At 38.3% G+C, this 16,011-nt stretch overlaps 1 protein-coding gene across 1 annotated transcript; it reads left to right on the forward strand.

Annotated features, from left to right (window-relative positions):
- Nucleotides 1–12,002: 12,002 nt before the first annotated feature.
- On the forward strand, nt 12,003–15,506 carry LOC128321083 (uncharacterized). The gene is made up of 5 exons (XM_053241605.1): nt 12,003–12,132; nt 13,020–13,411; nt 13,663–13,738; nt 15,233–15,360; nt 15,465–15,506. The coding sequence occupies exons 1-5, from the start codon at nt 12,003–12,005 to the stop codon at nt 15,504–15,506; spliced, it is 768 nt and encodes a 255-aa protein (XP_053097580.1).
- The last annotated feature ends 505 nt before the right edge of the window (nt 15,507–16,011 follow it).

The following is a 16,011-nucleotide window of genomic DNA, read 5'->3' on the forward strand; positions in this document are numbered from 1 at the left end:
TCTATAAGCAGCCATGTTTTTATTTTCACTGCTTTCAGGGGTATAGTGGTAGGATTCACATTTACAGATAGTGTCATTTCATTACACTCCTAATACACACACTTCAGTAAGGAGATAAAGGAAAACACCAGCTCTGCATTTAGACCTTTATTTCTGAAGGTATGATGAGAGAAGCTCTACTGTTGCTTTGCGGTCGTCTAATAAAGTGATTAAAGGAGATGGATGTGAGATCAGATTTAAATCTCCTGCCTGAGATCAGATTTAAATCTCCTGCCTGAGATCAGAATTAAATCTCCTGCCTGAGATCAGATTTAAATCTCCTGCCTGAGATCAGATTTAAATCTCCTGCCTGAGATCAGAATTAAATCTCCTGCCTGAGATCAGATTTAAATCTCCTGCCTGAGATCAGATTTAAATCTCCTGCCTGAGATCAGAATTAAATCTCCTGCCCGATGATTAATTCCACTCAGAGAAAATACTGCATAAAGTCTCACATCAGCGTTTCTCCTTAAGCTCCGTCTACAAGTGCGCTGGTGTGAAACAGCTGATGGTTATTCAGGTGAAGACGATGTGCTGTATGAATCATTACACACACACACACACACACACACACACACACATTCACGTACAGCATCCGGTATGTAAGAGGTGATGAATGATCGTCCCTGAGCTCTTATTCATAATCCTCCTCCTCATAACTGCTCGACTCCAACAGCCATTTCTCACAAAGAACACAAATAACTGACACTCCTGTTTCTCTTTCTGTGTGTTTGTGTGTGTGTGTGTGTGTGTAAACGTGATGGACTGTTTTCTATGATTGAAGGTGTTGGAAAAAAAAAGAAAAAGAATTTTGTCCTGGTGAAGGTGACTTTACTGGTACCCAGAGTCTTGCGTCAGCAGCTTTCTCTTTCACACACACACACACACACACACACACACACACACACACAGTCGTGATGTTCATTCATAATTAATGTCAGATGTGTGATATTGGTTTCTGCACAGACATTAAATGTGGCATCTGATCATCAGTGAGATCGGAGACGAGCTTTAGTCCATGTGTGATTGGAGAGTGACACACTTTGACCTACATTTAGCTTTTAGAGATCCAAAATATAAAATAAACACCAACAAAAACATGAATGTTAGGAAACAAACACGTCCTGGAGAATGGACTCGATTTGGGATTAAAGTGAAAAGTGTTTCCATGTTGTTTTTTATCTCATTGACTTGAAGAGAGAGAGAAAGAGAGGCTGGTGAGGGAGAGACTGCTTACTCATGCACTTCCCTACATGTGTGTGTGTGTGTGTGTGTGTGACCTGATCGATGGTGAGGAATGATTTTTGGAAATCTTTAATAAAAAGGCTGTGTAGTTTGACCTGCGTCTGATGTCACTGGGATAAAATCTCTCCTCTTCCTGACGCTGTGATCGATAAAGTCCTTAACAAACTTTAAATCTCTTCAGTCTAAAGAGAATTTGACAGATTTGCAGATACAACAAAGTGTGTAGAGCTCACATCATCAGGATTTATACACTCTTGTGTGTAACACACACACACACACACGAGTGATGGATGGCTGTTAGATCATTTGCATTAGAGAGTCATGAACGATTATTCAGTGATTGATGTCCGTCTATGAACATATTCATCATTTTGTCAGTGATATTGTTTAATAAATGCAAATCTTTGTGGTTTTAAGTTTTAAATCTGCAGCTGTTTAATGATAAAGCTCTGCTGCAGTTTTTAAGATGATGTGTCGTTTGGGCAGATCCACTCGACCCTGTTACCTGAACACATTCACCTCTAGGAAACATCTGGAACATTCCACAAGTCACAGGTCACATGTTCAACAGGAAGTTGCATCATCCAAATTTCTTAAAGATGACAGGAAGAAGAAAAGTTTTTTCTCTTCTTTTTGTTATTTTCAGTATTTTCAGTAATTTATTGTGACATTGACTGACAAGATCACTTTGAATGTTCAACTCTGTTACACAAATTATAGACTGAAAGTGAAATTATTACATTAGCTTAGCGTAATGTTGCTAAATAAGGAGGTGGCAGTAAATAGCAGCATGTTGAGGCTAACGCTGTGGTGCTCTTTTCATTTCTTTACACTGACAGGAAGTTTCTTCTCAAAGGCTAAAAGTCACATCAGAGAAACAACACAAACACACGACAGACAGAAAACAGCCGGAGGTGTGAAATACGAGCGGCACTGACATTCACACACGCAAAAAAACATTTTCTCCTGCTTTAATACGTGAGATATGAGTGAGTGAGTGTAAAGGTCACGCTGATGAAGGGAGGAGCTGCAGAGCTCAGAGTGAAGATTAGCACCGAGTCAAAGCTGGAGACTAAAAGCAGATATAACACACCAACAAACGCTTCCTCTCACACACTCACACCAGCTGCTTCTTCTCTTTTTCTCATCATGACGATGAACACGAGCTCAAATCTGCCAGGCTTTACGAGATTCTTCTGCGTGACGGAGCAGTGAAGGGAAAAAAGTGTCTTTCCTGCGTCACCTGAGGAACGTAAAAGAGGTGACAGGACTCACGTCACTTACCCAGAATCCTTTATTCCCTTAGCAGGGCATCAGGAGGTGTGTGGAGAACACACACATCTTTACTGCTCACTCGGAGAAGGTTTCATTCGAGACGCTGCAGCATGACATCACTGGTGTTCCATTCAAAGTTTTTCCACAAAAAATCCTGATTTACTTTTTTCTTACACAATGTGTCCTCGTAACAAAAAGGGTTCTCCTCCAAATCTTGTCCCAGATTCCCTCTTTCATTGTGGTTCCCACAGCAACCATGTGCTTTCGTTTGGTTTCTGTTCTGGTCCTGTCTCCGCCTCTCATTCTGTCATTGGCTTGTTACCTGACTGTGTTCACCTGTTGTGTATTAGCCTCTGATTATTTTGTCTATTTACACCCTGTTGTGTTTTTGTTCTGCACAAAGTCTTAACACATTTTGTAGCTGTATATTCCAGGGTTATTTTCCTGGTTCGAGTTCCTTTGTTCTGTGTTCAGTATTTCCTGCTCTGATCTTTGCCTGTTCACCATGTTTAGGATTATGGATTATCCTTATTTGACTTTGTGTGTATGTGTTTTGTCCCCAGCTACACACACTGGATGTGATTGTTGGATTCGTGTTTGTGTCTTGGCCAGGGGTGTAGCTCCAAATTCAGGGCCTCGGACTCAGTAGTGTTTCAGCTTGTATTAGCTTGTGCTTATTATAATGACTGCAAATGTAATAGTTAGCTAGTTAGATGGCTTACGTTAGCAATAACGTTTAAGTTTTGTCCCTGGTCAGAATAAACTGGTCAGAAGTTGTCTTCCCTCTTTTTGCTCTCTCTCTCTCTATCTCTCTCTCTGCTTCTTTTCATTTCATTTCATTTTGACCAGGTTAGGATTAGTGTCTTAGGATTATCTACAGTCTTCACCATACGCACAATAGATATGCATGCCAGGATGGCCAAACCACTCTTGTGTTTGAAGGAGGGAGACGTCAGATCACTAAAGAAAACAACAGGCAGATAAGCAGAACTTACAGTGGAAGATGCAGTCTCATTTTATTACAAATATCATACTGCTATAATCTTAGAGAAGTTTATCCAGGCTTTTGGAGGACCCTGTTTAGACAGATCCGTTAGTCCCCATGGTCCAACTCCCCGATCCTGCTTCATCTCACCACATGTTACATATCTCAGCATCTAAACTGAAAGATGCAGCACAAACTCTGACACAAATGTTAACAAGTCGAGGACTGAGACAGAGAAAGAAAGAAAATTTCTTCATCATGTGCTCACAACAACAGCACGAGCGTTTGGTTTAGGAAAGACTTTACATTAACCCACTTTCAGACTCAGTAAATCACAAAGCTGTAGGAATAAGAGGGAAATCCGTTATGCTTTCTATCACCTCCATGTTCTTGGTTTAAACAAAGAGACTTGGCTGATTTCCATCACACTCGCCTTGTTTGCTTTCTATAAAAGTGTGTTTTTCTCAGAAGGAACCAGTCATGATCCGCTATTTCTACACTACAAACAGCTAAAGGATAGCTAGCACAGCTGGAGGAAATAAAATGACACTACAAACAGCTAAAGGATAGCTAGCACAGCTGGAAGAAATAAAATGACACTACAAACAGCTGATGCTTAGCTAGCACAGCTGGAGGAACTTACACGATTCAGCGTTTTACTTTTCCCTGATCCGAAAGCTGCAGCAGCTCAGATTGAGACTTTGTGGGAAATCTGTCGCTCAGATGCAGTTTGTTTTGTGATTTTTTAGAGAAATTGTGCAGAGCGTTCACTATTTCAGCAGAAAAGCACAGAGCTGAGTGTCTGAGCATCTGAAACTTGGGATATTAAAGTAGCTAAAGTTTCTATCAGTCAGATATCAGGCCTGGTGAGGAGATGGAGCTTGTGTTGATCTCAGCTCTGACAGAATGCTACAAATAAAAATCAATGAAAGCAATCAGGCGCTGGAGATCTCCCCCTCCCTGCTTTTTTTAATCGGATTAGAACGATCAGAAAATCGTGCAGCGTTTCAGTGTGTGAAAGTGATAAAGCTGATCGTATAATAACACCACAGTAGATATGGAGTGTGGGGGCGTGGCCTATTGGACCAGACTGAAGTGATGGAACGCCTTTAACTTCTCTAAACTCTCACTTTTATTTCTGTTACATTGTTCAGTTACATTTTATACCACACAGCGCTGTTGAATTCTGGATTCTGATTGGTCAGAAGGTGTTGATTCATTTTCTCTAACAGCAGCTCTGACAGTAGTGCAGCTGCTAATCACAGCTTTATATTAATATCAGTTTTTAATAAATAAAAAGTGTAATCATTAAAAAAAATGCTTTTATAGGAAAATAATCAACTTGTAGGTTGTAGCAGTAACTCTTCATCACATCATGCTGTCGTTTATTATTTTCCTTAAACAGCACCACACACAGTGGTTTATTCCTTTACTGTCCCTTTACATTGACTTCAAATCTCAGATTTCTTTTAGCTTCACTTCTTGAAACTTGAATGTGTGTGTGTGTGTGTGTGTGTGTGTGATGGAGATCAGTTCTCTCTCTGTGGCTAAAACAGATTCTGGTATATCAGATGTCCTGAAGCTCAGAATGACAACAAATAAATAATGTATGAATATGAACTTTATTGATCTTTTATAATGGAGATGTATTTAATGTCTGTTTTACTGAAAGTTCAGCTTCTGATAAGGATCTCTTGGTAAAAACGTGTCTATTAAATACAGCAGGTGTGATATAAAGTGTGTTTTATTCATTTTTCTCTTCATTTTGCCTCTATAGAAAGTCACAGATTCACACTGCTCCAGTTTCTTTCTTTTCTTCTCCTCTGTTTTACCTCAGGGCTTATAATAAAACTCCATTTAAATAGCACATGAGCTGCTGCAGCTGTGTGTGTGTGCTGAATATAAATGTGCTTCTTTTCTCTTAATCTCAGCAAACACATACACACACACACACACACACACACACACATATAAACACACTAAATAAATCTATAAACCATTTAAATTAATGAATGTCCTGATCTAATGTTATGCTCAGGACCTCGAGTCGACACTTTCAGATAAAAACACAACTGAACGACAATCCAGTGTTTCATTTTATAATCTTTTATAAACTTCATACAAGAAGCACACAAAAGCCACATTTTCACATCACGAACCTGATTGTAGTGTAAAAGCAAAATCATGTTTAAATAAAAGAAAAGAAAATAATCATGTGTCAAGAAAATTGATAATGTGTAAAAAAAAAAAAACACATCACAGAACAAATGATAAATAAATGAATCATGTAAAAAAAATCATGAACAATATTAATGTTGGGGGACACAGTGGCTTAGTGGTTGGCACTGTTGCCACTGTGATTGTGCCCTGTGATGGCTTGGCATCCTGTCCAGGGTGTCCCCCGCCTTGTGCCCCGAGTCCCCCAGGATAGACTCCAGGATATTAGGTATGGAGAATGGATGGATGGATGGAATATCAATGTAATGAAATATAACGTACAATGAAAGAATGTAAACAAACACAATGAAAAAATGGAAACGTTACCAAAGGTGATAAGAACAGAAATAAAGAGAAAGTGCTGTGTTGGGTTTCTGTAATGTAACCCTTTATTTATTTGAAAATGTCAAGATCATTTGTTTTTGAGTTTTTTCTCCGTCTGTGAGCAGTTCCTCCATTAAAACATCAACATTCTTCATTACACACGATTATAATGAGTTTATTTGTCTTTACACTGTTCAGTAAAGAAGCCAGATGAACCAATGTGAATGGAGGAGAACATTCTCCAAGTTTCCAGGACTGGCCCATCATTTTCATCCACACTCTCATGTGAAAAAACAGAGCCTTTCTGTCATGTGGTAAATCTGCTGATATCCAGCGTCTCATTTGGAATCTGATCTGATCTGTAAACACGTCTCTGTGAGTTTAAACACGTGTGATGGAGACAAATCCCTGCGTGTAAACACGGCTTCGGATGAATGTGACGTGACTCCACACTGCTGTGTTTAATGTTGATGTGGAGTTGATGTGGAAGCCTTAATCCGGGTGCATTAGTGGTGTGTTTACGCACGTTACAGACGTTTATTCAGATAAACGGGACATTTAAATCGTGGAAGTGAATCCTCGGCTTCTGAAGTAAATATTTAATCACAGTCAGCGCCGCACAAACTGAGCACTGTATCTGAGAAAAACCCAAGTCAAGATAAACCGAGAAGCTTTTCTGCTTTTTTATAAAATATCAAACTCATTTCCTATAGGATCGATGGCTTGAGGGCTGATCCACCACTAGCTCATTAAGTGTTAGCAAGACGTCTTACATACGTGATGAGCATGAAGAGCTCAAAGAGGAGAAAGTGTTGAAATTAACTACTGAAGTGAGACGCACAGGAAATCTGTCTCATTCAGCAGAACTGATATGAATTCAGAAAGACTTCTACTGTCAGGAGAGAAGGATTTAGGACTCGTTCAGCTCCTTTTTCGCCAGGAAACACAAACCTTCCGTCTTTGTCCTTAAAGCTGTTGCTGGATCCAAATCTGAAATCCTCCACTCTTTCATTTCAGCACATTTGTTTGTAGCGGTTATAAAACCTCGCAGAATACATATGCATGTGTGTAGGAGGTGCAGAAGTCTGCATACTGTATGCATGATTCAGTGATCTGCACTAGGAAGGTCTCACTACATCTTCATTACCATATTCACAGATTCTACAGCACAAAGCCAGACTTTACACACGAATAATAATGCGTGATGTGAAACGTTCATTATCCAGCTCTCAGCTTTGAAGCTTTGATTCTGTCCTCACCGCTTCAATAACAGTCTGGTTTCGGCTCCTCGACCAGTAATGAGCTGAACAGACTGCAACGTATTGTCAGGTTAGCTGAAAAAAGCTCACTCAGCTGAAAAACCTCCATCAAAGATCTGTTCTTCTCCAGAGCCAGGAAGTGAGTGAAAAAAAGACCAGGTCTTTACCTGTGTCCTGTGACCTTGTAGCCACTGTAGCCTCAGATTCCTGCTCATAGCTGACAGGAGTGGAACCCTGACCCGATCCAGTCTTCTGCTCTTGTAGCTCATCCTCCTCAAGGTTGTGCATTCTGAGGTTCTTTTCTGCTCACCACGGTTGTAACGAGTGATTATTTGAGGTAGTGTAGCCTTCCTGTTAGCTCAAACCAGTCTGGCCATCCTCCTCACACTCTCTTATCAACATGGTGTTACCGCCCGCAGAACTGCCGCTCACTGGATGTTTTTTGTTTTTCGCACCATTTTGTTTGAACTCTAGAGAATGTTGTGTGTGAAAATCCCAGGAGATCATGAGTTCCTGAAATACTCAACCTCACCAACTTGTTTGATGTGTGTATTAACTGAAGCCTTTCACCTGATTTTTTTTGCATTGCATTGCTGCCACATGATTGACTGATCAGATAATTGAATTAATTGGCAGGTGTACAGGTGTTCCTAATAAAGTGGACGTCCCCCATGTATTTGCACCTATCTAGCTTCTATTCGAGTTGTTAATTAGCTATTTTTTATTGTTAATTTTTAATTTTCTCATGTTTCCTTTATGTATTTGTTCTCTTTCTGCCTTTGCTTTCCTCCCCTTTTTCCTTTTTTTTTTTCTTTTAAAGATTTTTAAAAGTGAACATTTATTGCCATCATGTCAAAACACACCCAACAAACAGGAAGCCATTTCCCCAGGGGGGTACGCAAGAGCAAAACAATAAAAAAAAAACACTCGCTGAACAAAACTACATGCCTTCCCTCAACATAAAAAAAAAAATCAAAAACAAAACCACAGAATGGTTCCTTTCCTACAAAACTGCTTCCTATCCCAAAACCAGGAGATAAACTGTGAGAATAAAGAAAATGGAACTTACCCACATGTGGCAGTTGTGACAATAAATATACAGACTATAGACAATCAGTAGACATTTATATAATGCAGTAACTATGCATTCTTATACAAACTCTCTGAGATACAGTGAAGTTTTCTGTAAGGAAATGTTTATTTAGCTCTAATGGAAGGAGTCTCCAGTGTTAGTGCTTCATAACACAAAGAGATGATGGCGATGGAGAAAAAAGTCACAAAACCAGCAACTCACACAAACTCCACCTTCTTCCAAAAGAATGAACTCCAACCATTTATTCTTTAACTGGAAAAGAAAATAGTGTGTGAGAAGATACACAACCAAAAACACACTGACAAACAATGTCTAGAGCAAGACACGCCCCTGGGGGTGGGGCTTATACATTCTACAGAGCATTTAATTGGATGAACAGATGACATGTACGGGATTAATCATGGAAAAATTGTAATACTTTTCCCAGAACAATTTACAATGAAAAATATCTCCAAATATTTATATATATATATATATATATATATATATATATATATATATAGATATTTTTTTTTTTTTTTTTTTTTCTAGGTATACTATCATATCAGTGTCCATGACACTAAGGGACAGGAACAAAAAATCTCTGAAACACCAATTCTGATTTCAGGAACACTTTAAGCTCAAACGAGACGTATAGCATCTCTCCTGTGTGAGAGAGCGAACGCTGATTTCTCACTAAACACTCGCTCTTATCTGTCCCGTCTCTTCCATCATCATTATCACTCCATCCCTGCTGCTGATTACCGGAGTGTGAAGCTCAAGCCACCGTGTCGTCTTTAGTAGGTGTGTGAGAACAGCTCGGCCTTGGCGCGGCTGCTGCATGCTGTACTGAGTGTGTACAGTGTGAGGAAAGGATGGATGGATGGATGGATGGATGGTCGATTCAGAACAGCTTCATTTATCTTCATTTAGCACACAGAAGAGTCCAGTGTAGCAGATTTCTACTGAAATGAATGAGTTACACAGAAGAGCTAAAGAAGCTGCTTCCTCTGTTTCCTCCTGCATCATCAGTGACTTCCTGTCAGATATTCCAGACATTTGGTCCTAAGCAAGATAGAAAAACATGTCCACACACACACACACACACACACACACACACACACACACACACCTGATACTGACAGCACTATCCTTTATTGTTTCTGCTGCTTTTCGGTCAATAAGAAACTGTTTTACATGAATATTAATGAAGAATGCTGCAGTTTTATTCTTTGTGTGAAAATGAGAATGATGAATTCATTAATAGCTGATGAAATAAAAACAGACACTTGGTTTGTATGCGACTTAGTGAAATCGACACAACTGTTCCACTCAGACTCACTGATACAAACACGCTCACACGCTATAATTAATCACAGAGATTAACCTCTGTAATTAGCTATTTAATAACTATAATAATAATAATAATAATCATAATAATAATAATAATAATTACTTCACATAAGCAATCGGTCAACTGAATGGAACATTTATACACTCTCTGTCCTTCTTTTTAATAATCTAAATTACAACAACTAGCTAGCAAGTACAGCTAGCGCTACGCAGCACACACATTTACGCTAGTCATAGAGTATGAGTAATACTCATTTGCCTGTAAGTTTAATATAAATTAACTATTATTTTAAATTCAGCTCTTATGAGTAATATTTCAAAGATTTAAATATTTCAGTTGTCAGTGTTACCATGGTGATATAAAGCTAGCTAGCTGGGTTTGATCAACTTCTGAGGTAACCTGTTAGCATTACCGCTTGCAGGACCAGCAACTTTTCCCTTTAAATAAAAATCATTTTCTTACCAATATAGTGAACAATTTACAATTAAAACACTCCTGAACGTTTTAACTGTACTAAACACTAGGTAACCGCTAATGTAAACACTAATTCAGTAACCTGTGATGGGATAAAGGGGTGACAGCTTTTTTTTTAGTAATTTATCAAAATAATTATAAAGAACTTATAGTAAGTAATGAGTGCATAGTGCTCACATAACAGGACATACAGTATGTTGATGAAATGACAAATATGGCCTGAGTTTAAACACAGATCACAGCAATGTGAACTTATTTGTCAGTATATCAATCACAGTAGCACTTCACTTCCTGTTAATGTATAGACTATGCTTGTCTATGAGAAGTTGGAGATGGAGGGTTGAAATATTTAGTCATTATTATATCACTTCAAGAGGTTTTTAATGTATCTTGTACAGTAATAACCATCACAATGTAAAGATAGTTGAGCTGTTTGGGGAAAAAAAATAGCTTACAGCAGCTTTAATGTGAGAAGTAATGAGGAATGGACAGAATCACATCATATGAGGAGGGGCCCAAAAATTCCCAGAATTGTAAAAAAAAAAAAAATAGTGTTATAAAACTATTTTTATCCTTTAATCCCCTTCAAAGTACTCTCCTTGTGATGCGATACACTTGTTCCAGCATTTCTCCCATCCCTGGAAACATTTGTCATCATGTCTAGAGCCTCCCTGAATAAGCTGCGTTTATTTCTGGATTTCTTTGACGGTGGCGAATCTTTTCCCCTTCAGTCTTATTTTTAATTTTGAGAACAAAAAGAAGTCACAAGGAGAGAGATCTGGTGAATACAGTGGATGTGAACTAATAACCACATTGTTTTTGGTTAAAAACTCCTTGCTTGACAACGCAGTGTGTACCATTGTCATGGTACAAGATCCAGTTCTGGGTGCACCACTTCTCCTGACGCTTTTTCCTGATGCTTTCCCATAGACGCCTAAACACTTCAATGTAAAACTGCCATTTACAAAACAATTTACAATATATTTTGAATGTCAATGGTTAAAAGCGCCATACAAATAAAATTGAATTGAACTGAACTTAGTTCAAACTTGAGATATGAGATTAAAATGTCTGAACTTTTCATTACAGGTTTTGACAACTTTAATCACTTTCATGAATATAACATGAGTGAGTTTGAACCACTTTAAAAATAGAGTGAAAGGACAATCATCTGCGTATCATGGTGTGTGTGACAGCTCATTAGCCTAATCATTCACTTCAGATCTGTGGCCCTCGAGGGCCCCCTAGTGGTCAGGAGTCCCTGTGAGTAAACTGATGCTTTTTTTTTCATATGCAAAGTAATAGAAGTGGAAGAAAGCAAACAGAGAAGGTGAACATCGACATGGATTTTCATGGCAAATCCCATTTGTGGTGGTTTTGATTTGAAGAAATTACCAGCTTTTTTTCCTTCTACTGATTTCTTGCTTTTGTGTGTTACAGTCACAGGAAGTTCATCTGACTCAGGAGAAGACGTGACCCAGATGCTTCCTAATGCAGAAGAAGTTTCTCGCTCAGAAACTTCCTGGAGCGTCTGACTGATCAGTGTACTCAGCTCTTCACTGTCTCTTCTGTTACATTACTGTTAAAAAAACTTTAAATTTCAATTTTTTTTAACTTTCAGACGATTACAAGTGATGAGAGAGGAGATGAGTGATCCGTTGAGTCTTTTAATATAGAACTGTTTAAATCAGCTTCATCAAACTGAAATCATTTACAGAAAAGCTATTTGTTTAGCTCACAAAAGAAGAACTGCACCTAATGTTGAAGAACATTGTGAAGATCGTGACTGAGACGGCACTAAAAATCATCGTTCCAAACATGGCTGATATTCCCGAATGTGAATACTTCATCGCCTTGCTCTTCAGAACCCGGTTCCTCCTGTCAAACTGTGCGATCTCGTTCTACCAGGTATGATTCAGATAGATAATTACACACACTTCACGTTCAACACAGTACGTCAATGAGCAGGGAAAGGTCCTCGTATTCAGAGTCGCACTGTGTGGGTGAGTAAGCTGAATTTCTGTTCGATTTAATCAAGAGATTTCGTGGCAGGAGTTTTTACAATAGTACAACCCTCTTTAAATCAAGCACATCATTTTAAAGACAATAAAAAATGCACAACTCAACTTTATTGTCCCTCTAGGGGAAACTATTTTTGCCATGCCATAACCATATCAATACAAAATGTTAGTATTAATAAAGCAAATACAGTACAAATACAAAGACATAACAATACATACAATATAAATATAAAATTGCAAGTTACATAAGATAAGCTTATTTATACAAATAAATTATCTGACATCAGAGCAAGTAGAATTCAATAACCCATCCAGTCCAATAAGCCACAGAGGAGTCTTTAATTCTTTTAGTCCTACCTCTCGGTACTCTAAAGCGACGGCCTGAGGGCAACATCTGAAACTCGGTGCATAAGCGATGATCCAAAGTACAAAGAATGACTTGGGTCTTCCTCAGAACATGTGTATAAAATATGTCAGTAGGACAGGTCTGTTCCTCTCCAATAATTTTCCCAGCCACCTTTACAAGGCTCTCTTTATATATACCGCTTATACAAGGCTAATCGATTTTTGTTTGATAGAAGAGTTCCATACCATGCCACAATACAAAAAGCAAATACAGATTCAATAAAACTGTTATAAAACAGGGTCATCATAAGAAGAGAACCAGCAGATAGAACACCAGACGTTACCTCATACAGCTTTGAACAAACTGTACCTCTTTCTGTGAGGGCTCTATGTCACTGTATTGGAACAGCATTATTCAGGATCAAGCAGGAATTATTAGCTGAGAATCCTTTCTTCTGTAACACTAGTGACGAGTTTCAGTCAGTCACCGTTGCTGTCCTGTTACTTCTGGAAGATTGCAGTGGTGTGAAGCTGAAGGATGACGAACACGAGCTTAAAGAGCTTCAGAGCAGGCTCATTGACACACTGTACACACAGGTGCTACAGAGAACTGGCTCTCAGAATGAATTGTTTGAGGCGTTAAAGTCCCAGAGTCCAGAGCTGACCGGATCACTGGCAGTCTCGATCATCAGGACACTTCAGAGCATGAGTCCAGACGACAGCTACGTTACGTCATCATTGCCGTATTCTTCCTCATCACAAGAAAGCCAGAAGATGCCAGAACTGAAGAATCTCTTCAAGGTAAAAATATTTTCTATTTCAATCCTGCAGTAAATTTTGATATACTGCATTATTATTATATCCAGACTGTATCTTGCCACTAGTAGGTGCTGTAACTTACAAAGTAGAGCTGCTTAAAAAGTTTTTCTTTTATTAGCCCATTGACACCCGAACAGGGATGGCCAGTTGCGTTTCAGTAATATTATAAATTATTGAAGTGTACTCAAGCTTCTCTGGATGTTTAATGACATCATCAATTTCTCATTTTACAGAAATTGAGGAAAGGGAAGACAGGAAGTTCCGACTCTCTGGACCAGAAGCAGCACTGCTCTACTGACGCTGATATGAGTGAGTTTACGATCGTAAACCTGTATTATATATAAAAGTGATTGTTTTATACTGTATGTTCAGTAAAATAAACAGTACCAGTGTTGGGTTTACGAGACTGAATGTGAGATTACTCATAACTCCTCGAAGCGGTCCATCTTTTCCCGGATCTCCTCCGCTTTAAAATCACGCTCATGCACACAATCATAGGTAACACTTTTACAATACTGTTCAATAACAGCAATAATAGTATAGTCTGCTCCATAATTATTAGCTTCCCTTATAAAGATATGAAAAAAAAAAATGTTGTGATGAGTTTATGATCCCCCAGTGTGGCACCATCCAAGCCTTCAAGATACACAGGGACTTTCATCTGTCTCGCAGTCCCTATAGGAAGGGGAGAGCACTGGATCTACATGATGGAGTGCAGACCATTCACAGTCTACCGTTTTACACCTCTGTCCAAGCAAAACTGATCACCTTCCTGAGGTTCAGGACTGATGGCAGAACTAAGGATTGGTTGTGGGTTCCCTTTTGAGTCTGTTTCCTCTCAAGGTTTCTTCCTCATGTCATCTCAGGATGTTTTTCCCTTGCCTTTGTATCCTCTTGCTCATTAGGGATCAGAATCTCTAATTTCTAAAGTAATTTCTTTAGCTGACTGTTAGTTAAGAGCAGTGACAACATTGGAAGAGTGTTGTAAAGTGTTAGCCAATAAACATTTACATTTATGATGGTCTGTCTTTGTTTATTCGCTTATTAGTTTAAAGATTAGAGTTTGACAGGAAAAAAGAAGATTCCTTCCAGTTCAGAAAGCAGATGAATTTTTTGCTCACATCACCACTGACAGTTTTATTAAAGGAAAGGTGTAGTTATGCAGGAATCTGAAATAAAACTTGACACAACCCAACAAAGAAGGAGATCTGTACTCCTTTATCACTCTTTACTAAAGAAAAGAGTTTTCCCAACCCCAGCCCTGAGGTCTTATATTGTTCTGTTTTTTTTCTGTTAATATGAGAAGTTGTGTAATCTTTCTATAAAGTAAAACAATACTGTCAGTTACCATATGACATCATCCATCCAACAATAAGAATATTATTTTATTTCCATAAAAAAATCATTCCAGATTCACGTCTACTAACTAAGGTGTTATTTTTCTGTTTGTTTTCAACTTGTTTAAATTTGGTTGTACTTTATTTGCTCATATCTACAGTACATTTCCCTTCTTCTCATAAAGAGTAATATACTGTATATTTCATAGAAGTAAAAGTTATTGCCGATTAAAGTTCTTTTATATCATTTTAAAAGGTTTAATGGAAAGACAAAACATTTTTCCATGAAATGTGCACCAACATGCTGGGTTGTGATCAGAATCTTACAAGTAACATTAGGCCTCATTTTTTTTGTTTCTCTTTAAAAGATATTGATTAGCATTATCAGCTTGATGCTTAATAATAATAATAATAATAATAATAATCATCATCATCATCCATTCTCTGTACCACTTATCCTCCACAGGGTCGTGGGGAGCCTGGAGTGTATCCCGGGGAACTTGGGGCACAAGGCGGGGGACACCCTGGACGGGGTGCCAAGCCATCGCTGGGCACAATCTCACAACTCACACACACTACGGACAGTTTGGAAATGCCACTCAGCCTACTCTTTGGACTGGAGGAGGAAACTGGAGTACCCAGAGGAAACCCCCAAAGAACAGGGAGAACATGAAAACTCTGTGTACACGGGGATCCAGCCTCCAACCCAGGAGATGCGAGGCAACTGTGCTGACCACTAAGCCTCCGAGCCTCCCATAATAATAATAATAATAATAATAATAATAATAATAATAATAATAATAATAGACTTACATTTTGATAACAGTGTCCCATTCTGCTTTTTAAAAAAGTAAAAAAAAATGTTTCTTGAAGAAAGTAAAGTGTTTATAAAAATACTAAAAAATTTTACAGTATGGCCATGCACATGATCAATAAGAAAGAAAGAAAGAACGAAAGAAAGAAAGAATAGAAGAAGAAGGAAAAAGAACAGGAAAAAATGATGAAGAAAGAAAGAAAAAGAACAGGAAGAAGAAAAAGAAAGCATAAAAAAGAAAGAAGAAAGAAGCAGAAAAAGAAAAAAGAACAAGAAAGAAACAGAAGCAGCAGAAAAAGAAACAGAAGGAAGAAGTATAAAAAGAAAAAAGCATAAGAAAGAAGCAGAAAAAGAAAAACGAATAAGAAAGAAACAGAAAAAGAAACAGAAGAAAGAAACAGAAAAAGAAACAGAAGAAAGAAGCAGAAAAA

This window comes from Pangasianodon hypophthalmus, chromosome 18, assembly GCF_027358585.1.
Source record: "Pangasianodon hypophthalmus isolate fPanHyp1 chromosome 18, fPanHyp1.pri, whole genome shotgun sequence".
In the NCBI taxonomy this organism is placed as follows: Eukaryota; Metazoa; Chordata; class Actinopteri; order Siluriformes; family Pangasiidae; genus Pangasianodon; species Pangasianodon hypophthalmus.